This window comes from Equus caballus, chromosome 2, assembly GCF_041296265.1.
Source record: "Equus caballus isolate H_3958 breed thoroughbred chromosome 2, TB-T2T, whole genome shotgun sequence".
Classification (NCBI taxonomy): domain Eukaryota; kingdom Metazoa; phylum Chordata; class Mammalia; order Perissodactyla; family Equidae; genus Equus; species Equus caballus.
Genome location: NC_091685.1, coordinates 32,977,737 through 32,996,430, shown reverse-complemented (window position 1 = coordinate 32,996,430; position 18,694 = coordinate 32,977,737). Strand labels below are relative to the sequence as shown.

The 18,694-nt window shown below is 50.9% G+C and overlaps 1 protein-coding gene across 6 annotated transcripts in view; it reads left to right on the top strand.

Annotated features, from left to right (window-relative positions):
- The window catches only part of ALPL (alkaline phosphatase, biomineralization associated), an 84,587-nt gene that overhangs the window by 44,759 nt on the left and 21,134 nt on the right, over positions 1–18,694 (top strand). Inside the window, exons 1-2 of one of the 6 annotated variants that reach the window (XM_014737436.3) lie at positions 12,870–12,948; positions 13,721–13,824. The exons of 3 other annotated variants lie outside the window; for them this stretch is intronic. Coding sequence is in view for 1 of the 3 variants with exons in the window: in XM_070260791.1 (XP_070116892.1) it covers positions 6,578–6,584 (7 nt within the window). In the remaining 2 variants the exon portion in view is untranslated. Of the gene's footprint in view, positions 1–6,403; positions 6,585–11,366; positions 11,740–12,869; positions 12,949–13,720; positions 13,825–18,694 lie in introns of those variants that run through there. 2 more of the 6 variants (XM_070260791.1, XM_014737437.3) reach the window with 2 other exon arrangements.

Genomic DNA, 18,694 nt, shown 5'->3' with positions numbered 1-18,694 from the left:
TTATTTTCAGGTTTTTGCTAGTATGGAAAAAGCATCCATGAATATTCATGTACATGCTTCCTAATGCATGCATATAGGAATTTTCTCTCGATGTATACTAGGAGTGGAATCGTTGGGTCGTAGGGTATGTGAAAATTTGTTTAGTATTACAAGATAAGAGAAAACTGCTTTCCAAAATGACTGTACCAGTTTACACGCCCACCGATAATATATAAGTCCTGTTCTAAAACGCACAGTGTTGTCGAACTTAATTTTGTCCAACCAGATAAGTGTAAGGATTTCTCATTGTAAACTTGATTTGCACTCCCCTGACGACCCGTAAGGTTGCACAAGTGTGTCTGAGTGTGTCCGAGTCCTCTTCCAAGAATGTCTTTTGTCCGTTTTTCTACTTGTCCTTTCCTTATTAATTTGTAATAGTTCTTTACATTCCTGAGTCAAATCACATTTTAGAAACTGAAATTCTAGCATTTAACATAGTCTAATTTAGCAATCTTTTATTTACTAGTTAGTGCTTTTTGGGTCTTGTTTAAGAAAGTGTGCCTTACTCCAAGGTCAGATAGCCATTCGCCTACAGTTTCTTCTAAATGTTTCAAAGTTTTGTTTTCTGCATTTGAGACCTTGATCCGTGGGCAGTTGATTTTGTGTAGAGTGTAGGTAGGGATCCAGCTGAATTTTTTTCTTATCTGGATACCCATTTTTTCTTATGTTTTTCCAGTTGTTTCCTGCTAATATATAGAAATGCTATAGTTTTTTGCATTTGATCTTATCAAGCTAACTTGCTAAACTCTATTTCCAATTATTTGTCTGCAGATTCTATGCAGATAATCAGTTATAAATAGTGATAGCTTTCTTTTGTATTTTTAAATCTTTATGCTTTTAACCTTTTTTCTTATCTTGATACACTGTTTAGGACTACCAGTACTAAGATTGTATAAATAAAAGTGGTGGTGCTGGGCCGGCCCGGGGCTCAGCAGTTAAGTGCAGCCCGGGGTTCGCTGGTTTGGATCCCGGGTGTGGACATGGCACCGCTTGGCAAGCCATCCTGTGGTAGGCGTCCCACATAGAAAGTGGAGGAAGATGGACATGGATGTTAGCTCAGGGCCAGTCTTCCTCAGCAAAAAGAGGAGGATTGGCAGCAGTTAGCTCAGGGCTAATCTTCCTCAAAAAAAAAAAAAAAAAAAAATGGTGGTGCTAGGTATCTTCACCTTCTTTTTTATTTTAGAGAGAATGTTCTAATGTTTCTCCATTTAGGATATATGTGTTGTAGCTTTTTTATAAATTTGCTTTTTTCAGGTTAAGGAAGCTCTCTTCTATTCATAGCTTATTGAAATCTTTTTAAAAATAATAATTTGTGTTGAATTGTATTAAATGCTTTCAAAAAGTATCTTGAGATGGTTATATGGTTTTTCTCTTTTAATCTTTAATCTTTAAGTGTAGTTAATATAGATAACTATATAATGTAGATAACATAGATAATATAATCTAACATATAGATTTTCTAATATTAAACCATCCTTGCATTCTTAGGAGCAGCCTAACTTGTTCATTATGTAAATATTTGGTTATGCTCTGAAAATATCTTGTTTAGAATTATTACATCAACTTTCATGAATAAAATGGGCCTCCAGTTTTCATTTTTATATTGTACTTTTCTGGCTTTGGTGTTGCAATTATAATGGCCTCATAGAATTAGATGGTAATATTTTCTCTTTTACTGTTCTCTGGAAAAGTTTGGGTAAAATCGAGATAATTTATTTCTTGAAGTCTGATAGAACTCACCTGTAAAATCATCTTGACCTGTTGTTTTCTTTGTGGAAAGACTTTAACTACTGTTCAGTTTTTTAATTCAGGCTCTTTATTTCTTCTTGAGTCAGTTTTGGTAAGTTACATTTTTTGGAATGTATGCATTTAATCTACATTTTCAAAATATTGGTGTAAGATTGCTTCTGGCATTTTCTTATTGTATTCCTCTTTTCCACAATAATTGTGTCTTATATATTTCTCTCTCTCTTTTTATTTTTTAGATTAATTTTACCTCAAGTTGATTGACTTTTTTAAAGGACCAACTTGTGGCCTTGATCTTCTCGATTGAATCTTTTCCATTTTGTTGCTTTCTGCTCGTTATAATCCTCTTTTACTTTCTTTGGGTTTCTGTTTTTTCTAACTTCCTAAATCGGACACTTAGCTCATTCATTTTTAGCCTTTCTTTGCTGCACTCCACAATTTTTGATATATAGTGTTTTTATTATCATTTAGTTCTAAGTAATTTTACATTTCTACCATATGTTTTTCTTCGATCCATGAGTTATTTAGGGTTGTTTTAAATCGCTAAGTGTATGGGGGAATTGTTTGTGCTTCAAAACATAACTTCTAACTTAATTGTACCATGGTTAGAGAATGTGGACTATGTGAAAACCTTTTATTTAAACTGTATTTGCTTAGGCTTCACTTATCTTTAGCAACGTCCGTGGAATGTGTTTCTATTACTTAAGTGCTTCCTTCAAACTTGTTTGTTTTTTTGGGAGGGGTGTCTTTTTGTCTTGGAGGAGGTCTTGCACGTTGTGATTTATTAGCTTTTAACGTTTGAATGACACTTTAGCTGCATATCAAATTCTCGGTTTAAATTCTTTTCCTTTGCTACTTTGGTCAAGTCAGTTTGGTGCTTCTTCCTCTGGAAGTGATGTGTTTTTCTCTATTTAAGCATTTAGAGTGTTTTTGTTGTCCTTTGGTCTTCACTGTGTTTCTCCAGTGTGCATTTTTCCTTATCGGTCCTGTTTGTTATATCTGGGGCCCGTTCAGACAGAGACCAAGGTTGTCTTCATTATTTCTTCAACTCTCTCCCCCCTTGATTTACTTTCCTCTCTTGGGACTCCTATGATCTAGATGTTGACACTTACACTTCCACCAGCTCTTTTTTTGTTGATATATAATTTCATACAATAAAAGGCACAGATCTTAAGTGTTCAATTCAATGTGTTTTGACAAGTCTACGTTACCTTGTAACCATGACCCCCAAACAAGATCATAATTTAAAAAACATTTCTAGCACCCCCAAGTCCCCCCACATCCCTTTCCAGTCCATTTTGCCTCCCGAAGACAATCATAATTCTGATTTCTTTTGCCATAGATTAGATTGGTCTTTTCTAGAGTTTCATATAAATGGAATCATACAGTTTGTACTTTTTATATTCAGCTTCTTAGCATAAGGTTTTTGAGATTCATCTATTTTTTTTGTGTCTGTAGTTCACCTCTTTTTATTGCGGAGTAGTTTTCCATTGTATTGACATACCACCATTGCTTATTCATTCATCTTAATGAACGTTTAAGCTGTTTCCCATTGTGGGGTGTTGTAAAGCTCCTATGAACACTTACGTATGAATCTCCTAGATATATTTTCATTTCTTCTGAATGAAGACTCAGGAGTGGAATTGCTGGATCACGTGATAAGTGCATGTTTAACTTTATAAGAAATTGGCAAACTCTTTACCAAAGTCACTGTCCTCTATTACACTCCAGTGAGCAATAGAGGAAACTTCTGGATTTTCTTCATTCTTGCTGATGTTTGATTTTGCAAATCATTTTGATTTGGTTTTAGTCATTCTGGTGGGTGTGAAATGGGCTTAATTTTCATTTACCTGATAAGTAATGATGTGGAGCATCTCTCTGCGAACTGTTGGTCATCTGTATATTTTCTTTTTGAAGTGGCTAAGTCTTTTGTCCATTGTGTGTGTGGGGGGGGGCGGGAGTGTTTATAATTTTATTGTCAACTTTAGGAGTTCTTTCTTTACTGGATGCGAGTCCTTTGTCAGCTATATGTACTGTGAATGTTCTTTCCCATTATGTGTCTTGTCTATTCAGTTTCTTAATGGTATCTTCTGATGAGCAGAAATTTTAAATTTTGATGAAATCCAATTTAACAGTTTTTTTCCTTTAATGAAATTAATACTCCTTTCCTATCCCAAAGCCACAGGAATATCCTCTTATGTTTTCTTCTAGAAACTTTATGGTTCTGGCTTTTATAAGTAGGTTTTTGATCCATTTCAGATTAATGGAGTAAGATCAGGGTTGATGTTTTAACTTTTAACTGATATTTTCCCATTTCCTTCATATTTTCTGTTCCTTACTCCGCCCCAGCTTCCTCCTGGAAGTGTTCCTCCCTCTGATGTCCCGGTTCCCTGTTTCATTCCTCACCTTCTGTGTCCATTCCACAATTCCTTCTACCTGTTCGGTTTGTTATCTCAGCTGATTTTTCATATAGAATATGAAACATTTCCGCTTGGATCCTTTAACGCTTCCTTGTTCTGCTTTGTATCACTACTATCTTTCCTTATCTCTTTTACGTGTTTCTGATGCTTATTTAAAATTCTCAGCCGTCTGTTGAACGCGGCTGATTCCAGGACTCTCTCTAATCCCTTTGTTTTTCTTTGGAAGCCCGTGCGCCCCTTGGGTTCCCTGTTCTTTAATCCGTGAGCTCATCCCTCTGGCGGGTTCAGTGCTTCTGTCTGGTGCTGCATCTTGGAGTAAGACGCTAAGCCTGATTCTCATCTCTGTCGGCACCAAGGTGCCCAAGGAGATGACAGTCCCAGAGTGGAGACCCCCGGGCAGCAGAAGCGCACAGTTCCTCCCTGGGTTTGGTGCTGCCACTCACCCTCTCCAAGGGACTAACTCCGCAGGATTGGGCCTCACATTTGGCAGCCAGGGGAGGGGGCTGTCTGTCCAGGTCAGGATCCACCGGCCTCGAGGTCTGCACGAGGGAGGGGCAGAGCGACTCTGGGGGCCCGCTGGCTCCCTCTGGACTCCTGCAATTCCACGTTGCCTGCTGCGCTGTCTGAGTTTGCTCCAGCAGACACCTGTGCCATCGGCCTGGGCTGCCAATGTCGGTGTGAGAGCAAGGGCCTCGGCTGTCCCAGGAAGTGGGCACAGGGCAGGCGGCTACACGCAAGGCTGGATGCAAAGACGCACGAGCAGAACTCAGACCTGACTTTCTTTTCTACGACATTCTCTGCTACCCTGAAGACTGCGCTCTGCTCCTCCTTCTTGCTGCAGCACCCCTCCCACCCCACACACCCGTTTAAAACCCCCTTCCGTCTCCCCAGGAGGTTCTGTCTTCTCCATAATTTCTTCGACTTAGTGATGTCTTGCTCTGTTGTTACTCTGGAGTTGATTAGAGGAAGAGGATCCAGAGCCGCATGTGTTCCCTCGCTGTCAGTTTTAGGGTGTCCACACCCCACTCCTCCACCGCTCCACCAGCCAGAGCACGATGACCTCAAAAGAAAAACAGCAAAACGACCAGAGATACCAATGGAGTCGGCAATATTAGAACAGATGGACCAGGAATTCTAAATAAGCATTAGAAACATGCAAACAAAATAAGGAAAGATACTAGCAAAATAAAACAGAATGAGAAAGTGCTGGCAATTGAAAGAATCACATGGAAACATTCAGTATGAAAACCCAGCCTCATCCGCTGTCCCCATCCCAGCTTGCATGGACTGTACAGCTTACTGGTCTCCAGAAAAGACCTGCATGGCCTCCAGACCCTCGCATGGGCTATTCCCTCTGCTTGGAGCCTTCCCTCCACTTCTGCTGGAAAAATTCTGGTGCCTCCTCCAGACTCCTTCCCTGACTGCCTCTCATGGTCAGTGTGATACTCAGTGATGCCACGGGGTTCTGGAGTTAGAGAACCAAGGTGCTTGTCCTGATTCTTCAACTAACTGGCTGTGTGATTTTGGGCAATTCGCACTACCTCTCTGGACCTCAGGCTCCTGCTGGGAAAAAATGAGAGTATCGGGCTAGATTATTCCTAGAGTCTCTTTCAGCTCTGACAAGCTGGTGCAGTGGTTAAGAATGAAGGTTGTGGAATGGGACTGCCCATGATCCCCTGCTGGGTCAGCTCTTAGTCTCTGTGTTTCAATGAGGGATTATGTCAATTCACGAAGCCTCAGTTTACTAACCTAACATAATGATTAAGAGCTTGTACTTTGCAGTTGGATGATTTGGGTTCATAATCCCAGCTGTGCTACTTGCCTGCTGTGTGACTGTAGGCAAGTTACTTCACCTCTCTGTGTTTTCTTCCTCTTCTGTAAAATGGGGATGATACTAAGAGTGCCTACCTCAGAGTGTAGCAGCACGATGAATGCAGCCGTTGTTCTGCTGGTGGTGGTTGCTCGCCCTTATACAGACTTCTCCATTCAGTTCAACAAATTCCTGGAGTTTGTCGCCCCAGCTCTGCTTAAGTGCTTTCTAAATACGTTGTCTATCGAATTTCCTCTCTTCAGAGATACTCTCCATCGCATTTTATCTTTACAACAACCTTGCAAGGTGGCGATGACTAACCGTGTTTTACAGATAAAGAAGCTGCATCTCCAGACATAAGTCACTTGCAAAGCCACACGGCCAGGGCTTAACCGCGTGGCCACCTCCCGGCCGGCCGAAGTCTTTCCGCCGCAGTTTTCAGAAAGATGAGGCGGAAGTTTGGGGGGATTACCGAACAAATCCAGCTGGGAAAGCTCCGCGAGAGGCTCCGCCCGCCTCGCGCTGGATTCCAGCTGTGGACCCGCCCCCGGCCGCGCGCAGGATGTCTCGTAGGTTTGGTGCAAACGCGGGCTTAGGGATGGGCCACAAGTGAATTGAGGAGACAGAACAAGAGTGGGGTGGACAATTAGGGGCTCGTATGACCGGGATGGAGAGCCAGCTGGGCCCTGGGAGAGGGAGGAGGGCGACGGAGGACCCGGAGTCCGCGGGGGAGCGCTGAGCTCCGCGAGCCTGGAGCCGAGGCTGCGAGCGGGCTCCGCGGGGGGCGACGCGCGCCTGGCCGAGAGGCGGCCCCGGGAGCGGGCCTGCGCGTGTGGCGTCGCCTCTCAGAGCCTCAGTTTCCTCCTCTGCAGGAGGCTCCCGGCCCATGTGGCTGCGCTAGGGGAGAGGGCGTGGGAGCGCGGCAGCCGTGCGCGAACCTCCGACCCCGGCCGGGCAGGTGGGCCCGCGCCGACTCGGAAACCCCGGTCTCCTCCTAGCCAAGTGGGATCCGCCGCTCGGCTGCGTGGGGTCGCTGCAGGATCCGATGGGGACTTTCTTGCTGACACCTTCTCTGGCCTCTCTATTTAAATCCGCGACCACCGCCTCCGCTCCCGTCCTCTTCCCTGCCTTCTTCCTCTGCGTCGCACTCACCACCACCTGGCGTCCTTTTGATTTGACTTCTTTCCTCGTCCGCTCGCCACCCACGAGGAGGGATTGGGCTGTTTGGTTCAGCACCTAGAACAGCCCCCGGCGTGTAGTAGGAGCTCAGTAAACAGGGTCGAAGCGAATGTCGGTTGGATAACACATAGGGAAGGCCCCAGTGCATGGGGGTGTTGTCAGTGTCCGCTGGACCTTAGGGACCGAGGGCAGAGGCACCAGAGGCCAGGACAGCTCGCTTGGGGTGCCAGGGGCCGCCCATGAGAGCACTGGGGCCTGGCTTTCATTCGGGGTAGGGCCTGGTCCTTCTCCAGCTGCAGCCTGCGGGAGCTGAGCCTCAGGAGAGTGGAGCTGGATGGCGCTGAGCCCGGGCTTCTCAGGGAGCCAAGACCCTTGGGCGAACAAGAAGCCGGTGACACCTGGCTTTCTTGTTTTCTTTAGCTTCTTAACCACTCTGACTGCCCCCAAGTGGAACAAACTATGTCACAGAAATGACAGCCCCAGTGCCACCCCTGCCATCCAAAGGCCAGGAGGAACAGCCCGGGCTTGGAGCCGGGCAGGTCAGGGGCGTGGCCGGGCCCTGGCCCTCATTGGCAGAGGGGTCTTGGACAAGTCACTTCACCTCTCTGAGCCTCTGTTTCCTCCTCTGTGAAATGCGTGTAGCAGCGTTCCCCCTGTACGCTGGCCTCCCAGGGCTTTTGTGTGAAACCCAATAAAAAAGCGTATTCTGAGGAGTCGTCAGTAGGCTGAAGTGCTAGAAGGCAGAGCTTGTGCCTGCGGCCCCTAACACAGGGCCTGGCCACAGGAGGTACTCGGAACCTGGTGGTCAAGGAGCTGTGAAACTCAACCGCCAACAACCTGTTGGAGGGGAGGGTCAGAGCCCTGCACGGAGTGGGGCTCTTAGCCAGATTCCCCCCCAAGGACCTCCTACAGTTCCACAGGTTTATAGATTCCAGGAGGAAAACCTAATTTGTATTCAGCTGTACTCTTATTTTACCATGCACTTGAAACTTATTGACCCATCTTTAGCTTGTTTGCAAGATTTTTCCTTTGGTGGGAATAGCTGGCTGAGTATGGCACGATGTGGTTGCTTGCAGTGTAAGGGGCTGAGAGAAACTGGCTGAACTGAAGTTCTAAGGTTAGACTCTGTGTTCCAAATAACAGAAAGTCCAAGGCAAACAATAAGGGGAATTAATTGGCTCATGTAACCAGCATGTTCAGATGTAGGCTTCAGGCATGGCTGCATCAAGGGGCTTAAGCAATGTCGCCAAAGACTCAGATACTCTGCCCTCCTCTAATCCACCTTCTAAGGGGTTGCCTCATCTTCACTCCATAGTCCCCTCGCCATTGCCTCACACCCTTACAACACACCATCCAGGTGGGGAGAGTCTTCCAGCTTAAGCCTATCAGGACTCACCTGGAGCTGCTGGAGGTGAGATCAATCTCACCCAGACCACAGGGCTGAAAGGGGGAGGGTACTTCCCCAAGGAAACTTTGGGTGTTGTTAGGAACGGGGAATGGATTCTGGGTGGCCAACGTTACAGCAAATATCCGCTACAGTCACTAGAGGGGGAGCAGTGGAAAGCCCTAGAAACATCTGCACAGCACATTATAGTTCACAAAATTCCTTCCTTCCCAAGAAATTGATACTGGAGGCAGAATGGCATTTATTATCTCTGATTTACAGACGAGGAAACAGCCCTTGAGTATTCGGCCTCTCTGTGCAGAATAACAAACCCAGAGGGGCCGGCCCAGGCGGGAGGGGCCAGTGGGACGGAAGGCCCTCCCTTTGTGGAGGGAGCGCTCTGTCCAGATAGGAGAGGCCCTGAGCAGGCTGCAATCACGGGAAAGCTCCGGAGCTGGTCCAGGGTTGGAGGGAGCAGCCCGACATGAGGACGGGTCACGGGCACACACACCATGGGAGTCGTGCAGCGCTCACCGCCAAGACCCCAACAAACACACGCACGCAGGAGGGGCGACTTCACCTGGCACACTGGTGCCAGCTCCCTGGGTGTATCTGGGTGGGGAAGCCTAAGGTCTGCCATCAGTGACAGAAGCTGGCAAGTGACTGGGATGGGGGAGCGAGCGCACGGGATGTGCCGCCAGCCAGGCCTGGCTAACTCCCAGCTCTCTCACATGCCTCCTGTGTGACCTGCACCTCCTTTCCTCTTTCTGGGTCTCAGTTTTGTCTTCTGACCCAGATCTGATAATTCCCACCTCCCTGGGTTCTCAGAAGGCTGAACCAGATTTCCCAGCACACAGGAAATGCTCCATTAAGAGTTCTCCCCTTTCCGCTTCATAGTGTGCTAACAGCTGTGTGACCTCGGCCAAGTTGCTTAACTTCTCTGCACAGCGAGAGCAATGCTAACTCCTACCACATAGGGTTGTTGTGAGGATTAGATGAATGAACGCATGGAAAGCACTCAGAACAGTGCCTGGCTCCCTTGTTCTCACTATTTCCTCCAGCTAACATTTACTGAGTGTGTAACACGCGCCAAGCCCCGGGCCTCTGTCTCAATGTTCATTGTTGGATTCTCCTTACCATAGCGCCATGACACAGGCACCCGCTGTGACCATGCCCCTCGGGCACGTGAGGACGCTGAGGCCCAGGAAGGTGGGGTGACGTGCCCAAGGCCGTGGAGCCAGTAAGCAGCAGGGGCTCTGCTGAGCACAGCACTCTTGGGTGGGACCCTCACCCCCGTGCGCTCCGGGTTCCTGTCTGGGGTCCGGATGTTGTCCCTTCCCTGCTGCGTCCCAGGGTCACCGTGAAGACCAAATGCAAAGGCGGCTGGAGCCTCTGCCAGTGGGAAGGATCTCTGGGAATGTGGGGAACGCCGGGTCGTGGCCCGGTGCGCGAGTGCTCTCTCTGGGAACATCCGTGTCCTCCCGGCTGTGGTGCGAGCTGGGTGGTCGGGAGCCCCCTGCGTGTGCCACCAGAGACGCTGCTTGTATTGGCCGCCACCCAGTGGGTCACAAGTTCACGGCCCCCTGTTGCGGGTCCCCCATGGGGCCTGTGGATGGAGGCTGCTTCTCCTCGGGGACGGCGCCGGGGCGTGGGGGGCGGGCCGGGAGTGGGAAGAGCACGGTGGTCAGAGTCCTGCGGGAGGACCCGCCAAAGCGGGGAATATGGGGGAGGAGGGCTGTGTCCCGGTCGCTGGCCTGGCCTCAGCCAGGTCTCCAGCCTGAGATTCTGCCCCCCCAACCCCTCACAAGTGGCAGGTGGTCCCCGTTGCAGGGCAGGCCACAGGTGCCACCAAGAGATCAGGGCCAGGGCCTCAGTCGGTCCTAGACGTGACTGTCCTAGACGTGACTGTTGGACACTCACGCTGTGTGACTTTAGGCAAGTCACCTCACCTCTCTTCTGTAAAGTAGGGACAAGGGAAGCCCTGGCTCCATGGCTATGATGCACCTACAGTGAAATGACGTTTGGGAACAGTGTGTGCTCAAATAGTCACTGCATGTCATCCTGTCATCTGCAAATACATCGTGTGCCTATTGCAGAGAGAACAATGTGGTTCGTTTCCAGTCTTTCCTGCTGCTTTTGAAAGAGTTTATACTTGGCCCTGGGACACAGAAACAAGGAACGTTGCATTCCGACTCAGTCACTTACTAGCTGTGTGACCTTGGGCAACCGACTTAACCTCTCTGAGCTTCTGTTTTTGTAAACTGGGGATAATAATAGTGCCTAGCTTGTAGGTTGTTGTGGGGATTAAATGAGTTAATATAGGTAAGTGTTTAAAACATTGCCTTGCACACAGTAAAGGCTATGAAAAAGTTTGCTGTTATTATTAAAAATACAATGAAAAAGGGTGTAAAATAAGGATTTTCATAGTCTCAGTTTGAAATGTTCTCTTTGGTTGACACAAATCATCAGTGTCTGGAATTGAAGGCGTTGGCATCCACACTCCGCCTCACAGGCCGCCTTGTGCTTCCAGTAAAAGCCCCCCAAGTCCTTAGCCGCTTAGTGGGGGGACCTGTCCCTGCCACTGATGTGCTGGGTGACCCTGGGGAGGTCACGTACCCTCTCTGTGCCTTCCTTATTATTGATTGTGAGAGCAAGGATGGAATGGCCATGTCTCCTGGTACTGGAGGGGCTTCTGCCGCAGTGAGTACAGGGGTGGTTGCCTCAGAGACACACAGCACGTGTCCCCAGCCCACTCAGCTTCCTGGCCTGGCCCAGAGGGAGGTGGCCTGGGACAGAACACGTCGTCTCCGCGGGGTGGTGGAAGCCTGTGTACCCATGGAGCAGCCGTCCGTGATCCTCCTCTGCCCGGGCAAGCCAGCCACCCCAGGCCTCAGGCACTCTTGTCTCTGGGCCCTGCCGTCTCCCTCCCCCGGCTCCCGGCTGCCAGCTTTCCTCCCACGAGTTGAACCTGGACTGGCTTCAGTCCTCTCCTGCAGAGCCAGTTGGTGGGATCAAGAGTGTCCAGGTGCCCAGGGATCCCCAGAAAATCTCGGGTTCCAAAACCCAGACCTGTGGGCCTTCTGACTCCAGCTCTGCTGCGTGGCCTTGGGCAAGCGGCAGACCGTCTGAGCGTCAACGTGAAGTGGGCTGGCGAGGAGGCAGTAAGTGAGACGGGGCGTGCAAAGGGCCTGCTCTTGACCAGGCCAAGCTCAGGGAGCACAGCCCTTTGTGGTCGGTCCAGGCTGCCTCTCTGTCCTCTGTCGCCAGCTGTCGGCTCCTGCCTTTCTCCTTGACCTCTGAATGCTGCATCCCTGTGTTCTGGCCTTTGCACATTCGGGTCCTTCTGTCGGGAGCGCCCTCTCTGTTCATCTCAATCCTACCATCCTTCCAGCCTGGCCGTCCTCCTACCCCCTCTGCAGAACCTTCTGGGCTGACCCTGGATGTTTTCTCTCTCTCTCCTTTAAGAGGAAAAGAAAGTGTCAGACTGCCTGGGGGGTTATTTCTTCCCACTCTTGTGTGTGTGTGAGTGTGTGTGTGTGTGTGTGAGAGAGAGAGAGAGAGAGAAAGAGAGAGAGAGAGAGGGAGAGAGAGGGAAAGAGAGGGAGAGAGAGAGGGAGGTCTGGTCCTGTCAGGAAACATGGAGCCCCTTTACTCTAAGAACTGGGACCTCCACCCCTTAATTAAACACCCCCTCCCCCCCACACACACACAAGTACGGGTACGCAGCAGGCAGGCGAGTCTTTGGTTTCAGGGTCTTGGAGCTAGAAGCCCTCGCGGGGGCTCCCAGGGGAGCAGGTCTGTGGGGGAGCCCGGGGCGAATGGCTGCCTGGCCGGCTGGGCAGAGAAGGATCTGTCCGTTCTCAGCGCCAGCCCCTCATCCTGCCCCACTTGCCCATCCTTTGTCCGTCAGTCCATCCTCCCCTGCCTGTAATCATAGCTGCTGGCCGACATGCATTGAACACTCTCGTGTCCTGGGCTCCGTTTTAAGTCTTTCCACGTAGTAACTCATATATCCTTACAACAACCCTACAGCTTCTCTCGGTCCCCCACTTTGCACGTGAGAAGCCTGAGGCAGAGAGGGGTGGGGTGGGGCCCTGAGCTCCCAGCGCTAGAGGGGCAGAGGCCAGATCTGACGCTGGCGGCCTGGCTCCAGGGCTCACTCCTACTGACACCGAGCTGCCCCTCTGGCCGCTCATCATTGACCCCAGCACCCTTCCACCCCCCTACTGACATTCCCTGCCCACCGTGGCCATGCGCCAGGCTCTGCCAGCCGCCGGGCTGCCGCCAGCTCCGTCCCTGCTCTCTAGGAGCTCACGCCATGGGAAGGAGGCGACAGCAGCGGTTCTCTGACTCTGATAACCGCGATCAAGGTCTTGCGCGCCCGGGTTCTGGGAGCTCGGGGTGGAGCCTGGGCTGCGGCGGGGGGTGCAGGAGGGCGGGAGGACGTCATCGGGTGGACAGCAGGGAACATTCCAGACCCGGGAACGCGGTGTGCAGAGGTGTCGAGGCTGGAGGTGCTTGGGGACAGCCGGCACCTCCTCGGAGCCCTCAAGACACAATGGCTTGGCAGCAGGCAGGGCTGACTCCCGGTGTCCCTGGGCTCCCACGTCTGTTTTCTGCCCAGATGGGGTGCTGTCAGCTGGAGAGCTGAGCCTTGCTCTCTCCCTGGTACCTGGCCCACGGCCGCCTCGAGAGGTCCTTCCTTCCGTCTGACCTGCAGCTGCTCTGACCACCCCACGTTGCGTCCTGGGCCCTTCACCCAGAGGCTGCTTCATGGCTGCCGTAAATCACTTCTGTCAGTGAGGGAACAAAGTCCCGGCCAGCAAGGCGTGCCAGAGACGCTGGGCTGGGCTGAGAGCAGGATTCCGTGTTTCTCTCGGACGCTGCAGCTGAAACGTTCCTGGGCAGCTGCTGCAGCCCACTTCAGGGTTCCAGGAGCCCCGCAGCCCCCTGCCCCTTGCCCACACTCACCCGGGGTACAGGGAGGACTCCGCACTCTGCAGCCCCAGCTCCTCGAAAGGGGCGAGAAGGCGTGGCTGTCGGGCCCGAGGATGCTGGCTCCCGGCTGGTTCTGATTGTTCCCTGTGTGTCTCTGGGAAGCAGGAGCTGGAATACCTGCGCTAAGTCTCTTCTCTTCTTTAGGCCTCAGTGTTCCCATCTGAGCAATGGGATAATCTCTAAGGCGATGGTTCTCCAACTGCTCGCAGAATGACTTGCCCGGCCCTGCCCTGGGAGGTTCTGACTGAGTAGGTCTGGCGTGGGGGGGGAACTAGGGGCTTATTTTTGTGAGTTGTTAACTCTCTTTAATCTCTTTTAAGATTTGAATGCGGTCACACCATTATATTAAAACTTTTTCTTTTTCAACCCTCCCTTAATTCAAATCTCATCGGATCCTTATAATACCTAGTCATACAGGCAGCGCAGGGCTGTCAGCCCCTGGAGGAATTTTTACTTTTTTTTTTTTTTTTTTTTTGAGGAAGAGCTAACTGCTGCCAATCCTCCTCTTTTTGCTGAGGAAGACTGGCCCTGAGCTAACATCTATGCCCATCTTCCTCTACTTTATATGTGGGACGCCTACCACAGCATGGCTTTTGCCATGTCCGCACCCGGGATCCGAACTGGCGAACCCCGGGCCGCCGAGAAGCAGAACATGCGCACTTAACCACTGCACCACTGGGCCAGCCCTATATACACACTTTTAACTGCCTCCTAGATCGTGGTACAGAAAGTTTCCATCACTTCCCAGTCTGCACCCTCCCTGGGTAACCCCTTAGGAATAGGACACAATCACCCCATGTGATTTCTGTGGTTTGGTACCTTTGGGGAAATGTGCTCAAAGGACCCTCCCCAGCCCAGACAGTCCAGGACCGTGCATTCTAGACTGGGACTCCCTAAGAACCAATAATTGCCCCTCTGGCCCTGCGGTGGATGGCTGGGGAGCACAAGGCGACAGTGCTTGGGTCTCATATCGATTTATTAGATTAGTGGGTGGGGGAGCCTTAGAGGGTGTCCCAGGCCCAGGAGCTGGGTGGGTGGGGAGGGTCCCTGGCTGAGCTGCGGTGGAGGGAGCCTGGAGCAGGGGTGAGCCCTGGGTGGGTCCCGTGTGGAGTCCTGTGCAGGGCTTGGCTCAGCACCTTCCATCTGTGTGACCCTGGGTTACCTCCACCATGGCCCCCTGGGCCTCTGTTCCCTCACCTGGAAAGGGGGACAAATGTCTCTAGCTCTCAGGGTGGTTAGTGAGGATTAAAATAAGGTCAAGCATGTCAAACTCAGCACTACACAGATGCTCTCCTGAACGGGAGGCAGATGGTAGGTGGGTAAGGTGACAGGCTCCCAGGTGCAGGGACTGGCCCCTCACCCAGCTGGGAAGTGATGGAGCTGGGGCCTGGACCACACTTGCTTGCTGTGTGACACTTGACGGGATGACTTCCCTGATAAGCCTCAGTTTCCCCATCTGCCAGTGGGGCTAATAAGCGCCCCCTGCCTTGTATCGCTAGGATGTTGTGAGGATCTGATGCAAATTGAGAAAGAAAAAGGCTCCGTGGCATAACGCAAGCGGTTTTCCTGTTTTCATGGTGAGCTCAGTGGCCTTTCTGAAGCAGAGAAGAGCAGACCTCCCTTGGCACTGAGAGGGTCAAAGCATCTTCCCCCGACCTTGGATGCTTTGTACCATGGGATCTGCGGTGTCCCTGGAGGCAGGAGTGTGATAGGAAAAGGCCTGGTCTCGTAGGCAGACAGCTGGCATTGCTGCCGGGCTCTGTGTGTGCCTGGTGGCTTCACCTCTCTGAGCCTCAGTTTCTGAATCTGTAAGACGGAAACCATAACCACCATCCTGGCTTCGTGAGATGCTGCTGGAACCCAAAAGAGATGGATATGGGGGAGGGACACTTTGGGAGCAGAAAGGGCCCCTCCAGGCGGGCGGCAGCTCAGCTGCCTGCAGCCTGTGTGTGCTGACCCTTGGGCAACCGCTGGCTTTGGGCCAATGCCTGGCCAAGGTGTGATGGAAGCCTGCTGCTACCCTGCAGAGCTGGTTTTACCCTAGTTCTGAGGCAGTGCTGGGGTTGGGGTTACAGGCTGTGGAGGCCAGCAGATCTGGGTTCAAATCCTGACTCTACCATTGCACCCCTGAGCTCCCGTTTCCTTCACCTGTAAATGGGGACACTAGTACCTCGCTCTTCTGGGGCCTGGCACACAGCTGGTGCTCAGTAAGAACAGTTTCTCTTATTCTGGACATGGCTTCACCCCTCTGGCTGGTTCAGGGCAGACTCAAATTCCTGGGTTTGTAAGTGGGGTGAAGCAGCCGCTGCTGCTGGGAAAACTGACCGTAGCCCCGGCCAGGGGTCCCTTTCCTTGTCTGCTTTTATTCCACGAGCACAACAGCTGGCACACAGTAGTTGCTTTTTCTACCCCGGCCAGTCAAGAGTCTCCAAGAGGACAGAGACTGGTTCCCCACTGAGTCCTTCGTCCTTAGAACAGAGCCGGTACACAGCAGACGCTCGGTAAATGTTTGGGATGAAGAATGAATGAAGACGGTTGAATGAACAAGCGTCATGTGGGGAAGGACTGGGCTGGGGGAGGGGAGCTTCGTGGGCTGTCTCCCCTCCCATCTCATCCCTCCCGGGCTAATCCCCAGAGATTAACCCCAGGGACAAAGCCAGGCCACAGCCACTGACCCAAGGCTTTGGAGCCAGAGTCCAAGGCTCGTGTGACCGGACGTGTCCAGGGTGTGGGGTCTGCTCCGTGGGTCCCTGGTTACCCCGAGATGGCCCTCCTGTCCCCTACTCTGGACGTGGTCCTCACGGCAGTCCTCAGCCTCCTCCTCCTGCTGCTGGCCTTGGGCCTGCTCTGTTTCTTCACCTGCCGCCTGGCCAGGCCGCTCAGGTAGGAGAGCCTCCGGCCTGACTCCCTCCCCTGCCGGATCGCCTGCCCTAAACTCGTTTGGCTTCTGTTTGCTCTTGTGGGATAGAGAAAGGTAGCACTCGTCTCTCTCCTCTCCGTGGTGGGGAAACTGAGGCCCAGAGAGGTTGAGTCAGCCTGGGGTTAAGTTGTTCTCGGCCATGGACTAGCTGAGATCCTTCCCTCAGTTTCCTAAACCGTAAAATGGGCTAACAACACTTGTCATGAGGATTAAGTGAGATCACAGATGTCAACAGTTAGCACCGGGCTGGGTGCAACATGAGTACCCAAGAAATGGGCGGGATTTTTGGCAGTTCTATTATTCTGTCATTTGTCCTGGACCTTTTGAGACCCAGCACAGGGCTGGCTTTCTGCCCGACTACGAGGGACTCCTGGGCCCCAGGATGCTGACTCAGCCCTCAGCGCCACGGCCCAGCGCTTCTGCCGCCTCCCCTGACCTGCCAAGTAGCTGCTCCTTCTCCGGAGCTCTGGACTTCTGCACACTTGTCATAAATAATCAGGGCACGTAGCCGGGAGCCTGGCAGAGACAGGCCAGCTGGGAGGTGGGGGGCGATGGGGCTGCTACACACCCGGAGGCTCCATTCTGAGCTGGCATAGCATTGGCAAAGGGTGGTGGGTAGCCGGGGCCCCCGCAGCCCCAGACTGGGCCCCACGGAGCCCATCACCCGGGGCTGCCAGAGGGCAGACTCTCTGAGTGGAGAGTCTCTGAGTGGGGGTGGGGGCCGAGCTGGGGAGCCAGCAGGGAGACTCTGGCTTCAGAAGGGTTTCCCATATTCCCACCCCCCTTTCCTTTCCAGGCGGAGGCAATGAGAGAAGGCACCTGCCTGTCTCCAGGACAGGCCCATCTCAATGCCACGTCCCTGGGACCAAAATTCAGAGCATTTCAGCCTGAATCATGGGCTTTTCATTAAGTGAGCATTTATAGAGCTGCTTCTGTGCAGAGTTGAGGATTCAAAGATGAGGAAGATAGTCTCTACTCTCACAGAGCGTCAGGCTAACAGAGAGAGAGAATAATTATACAGGGCTGGAGGAGCCCTTTACCTCTCCTGGGGCCACCCTTCCTTTTTATTTCTCCTTATTTACTTGCTTTGGACACGAGGTGCAGAGGGAGTTGCCTAAGTCCTGTTTCTCCGTGCACGGTGCATCATCAGGAGCTTAGTTTTTGCTCTGTTGGTTCAGCTTACCCTTCATCCCTGCTCCCCAGGACCAATCCCACGGCCCCCCAAAGGTTCTCACGCTGATGTGTTGAATTTGCGTGGGTCCTTGTCAGTTACGCCGTGTTCTGTTTACATTTACATACTAGGTAGTGCATTTTCTTCTTTCCATTCTTTACTCAATCCTATGCTTTTAAGCTGCATCCATGCTACTGTTTTAACTCCTGGTTTTAATTCCACCGCCACATAGATATTGCCTCTGCTACCCTTTACTAATTCATTCCCCTAGTTATGGACAGAGAGGTTGCCGCCAAATCTTTATAATCATAAGTCAGCATTAAAGGGAATATGCCAAAAGCTTCTCCAGTCGTATTATGGTTCTGTAGGTTTTGGTATAAAGTCTTATCAACTTAAGGAAATTCTTTTCCACTCTTGGTTTTCTGAGGGCTTTTACCATATTGTTGTCTTACGTTTCCATTCCCTCTTCCTGGATGATCTCGTCAAGTTTCATCAATTCTTTAAATGCCACTTATATGCTCAGGGTTCCCAAGTGTATACCTCTAGCCAAGACCTCTCTCCCAAGTGCCGGAACATGTATCCATTTGTTCACTTGACGTCTCCACTTCTGAAGGACATCGCAAACTCAACATGTCCAAAACCACGTTCCTTATTTTCCCACCAAATCTCCACCTCACCCTTCAAAACACCCTCAAATGCTGAAGGACTGAATGCTTTTCCTCTAAGATCAGGAACAAGGCAAGGATGTCCGCTCTTGCCTCTCCTATTCATCAGGGTGCTGGAAGTTCTAGCCAGTGCAATAAGGCAAGAAAAAAACAAAAGGCATAGAGATTGGATAGAAAGAACTAAAACTCTCCCTGTTTGTGAATGGCATGATTTTCTCTGTGGAAGATGGCAAAGAATCCACAGACATATACACAAGTCCCAGAACTAACGAGTGAATTTAGCAAGGTCACAGGATACAAGGTCAACATAAAAATCAGTTGTATTTCTATATACTAGCAATGAACAATTAAAACAATGTTAT